The following is a 603-nucleotide window of genomic DNA, read 5'->3' as shown; positions in this document are numbered from 1 at the left end:
AGAAACACGCAGAAAGAGAGTCTGGAAGGGACCAGCGAGGGGAAGGTTAGCGGCATTCGCCTGAGGACATCGGCGCGGCTGCCGTACTCACGTGGAGGTGCAAGTGTGGAGTCGCTCTTGTTGTAGTCCGCCATGGTGGGGGGACGGTGCTCGGGGGGGTCACGGTGGGGCTGCAGGGAGGGGCTGCAGTTGCTGTTGGTCCTCTGAGCCTTCTGTAGACTGGAAGAGACACAACATGTGTGTGTGTGAGAGAGGAGCTGGGAACATGCAGCAGGGAGGGGCTGCAGATAACAGGAACTGTTTTTAGGCTATCACAGGCAGCAGACTAGTCACCCGCTGACAGCAAAGAGACCTGCGGAAACTTTCTACCAACTCTCTGCGGAGGTTTCTGGGGGACGCAGACAGCGCAGTCAGCATGCAGAAACACAGGGCTCGCTACGAGGGAGTTCCCTAATAATATACACATCTTAAAGGGAACCTGGAGTGAGAGGGATATGGAGGCTGCCATATTTATTTCTTTCAAACAATACCGGTTGCCTGGCTGTCCTGCTGATCTCTTTGGCTGCAGTAGTGTTTGACTAACACCAGGGGCGTAGCAATAGG

At 55.2% G+C, this 603-nt stretch overlaps 1 protein-coding gene across 1 annotated transcript in view; it reads right to left on the bottom strand.

Annotated features, from left to right (window-relative positions):
* Positions 1-322, bottom strand: part of LOC137525902 (glycophorin-C-like) — a 60,947-nt gene extending 60,625 nt beyond the window's left edge. Inside the window, exon 1 of the mRNA XM_068247121.1 lies at positions 92-322. Coding sequence (XP_068103222.1) covers positions 92-134 — 43 coding nt within the window. The 5' untranslated portion in view covers positions 135-322. The remainder of the gene's footprint in view (positions 1-91) is intronic.
* Positions 323-603: the final 281 nt, after the last annotated feature.

This window comes from Hyperolius riggenbachi, chromosome 7 (assembly GCF_040937935.1).
Source record: "Hyperolius riggenbachi isolate aHypRig1 chromosome 7, aHypRig1.pri, whole genome shotgun sequence".
NCBI lineage: Eukaryota > Metazoa > Chordata > Amphibia > Anura > Hyperoliidae > Hyperolius > Hyperolius riggenbachi.
Note: the sequence above shows the minus strand (reverse complement) of the source record. Positions and strands in the feature narration are given on the sequence as shown.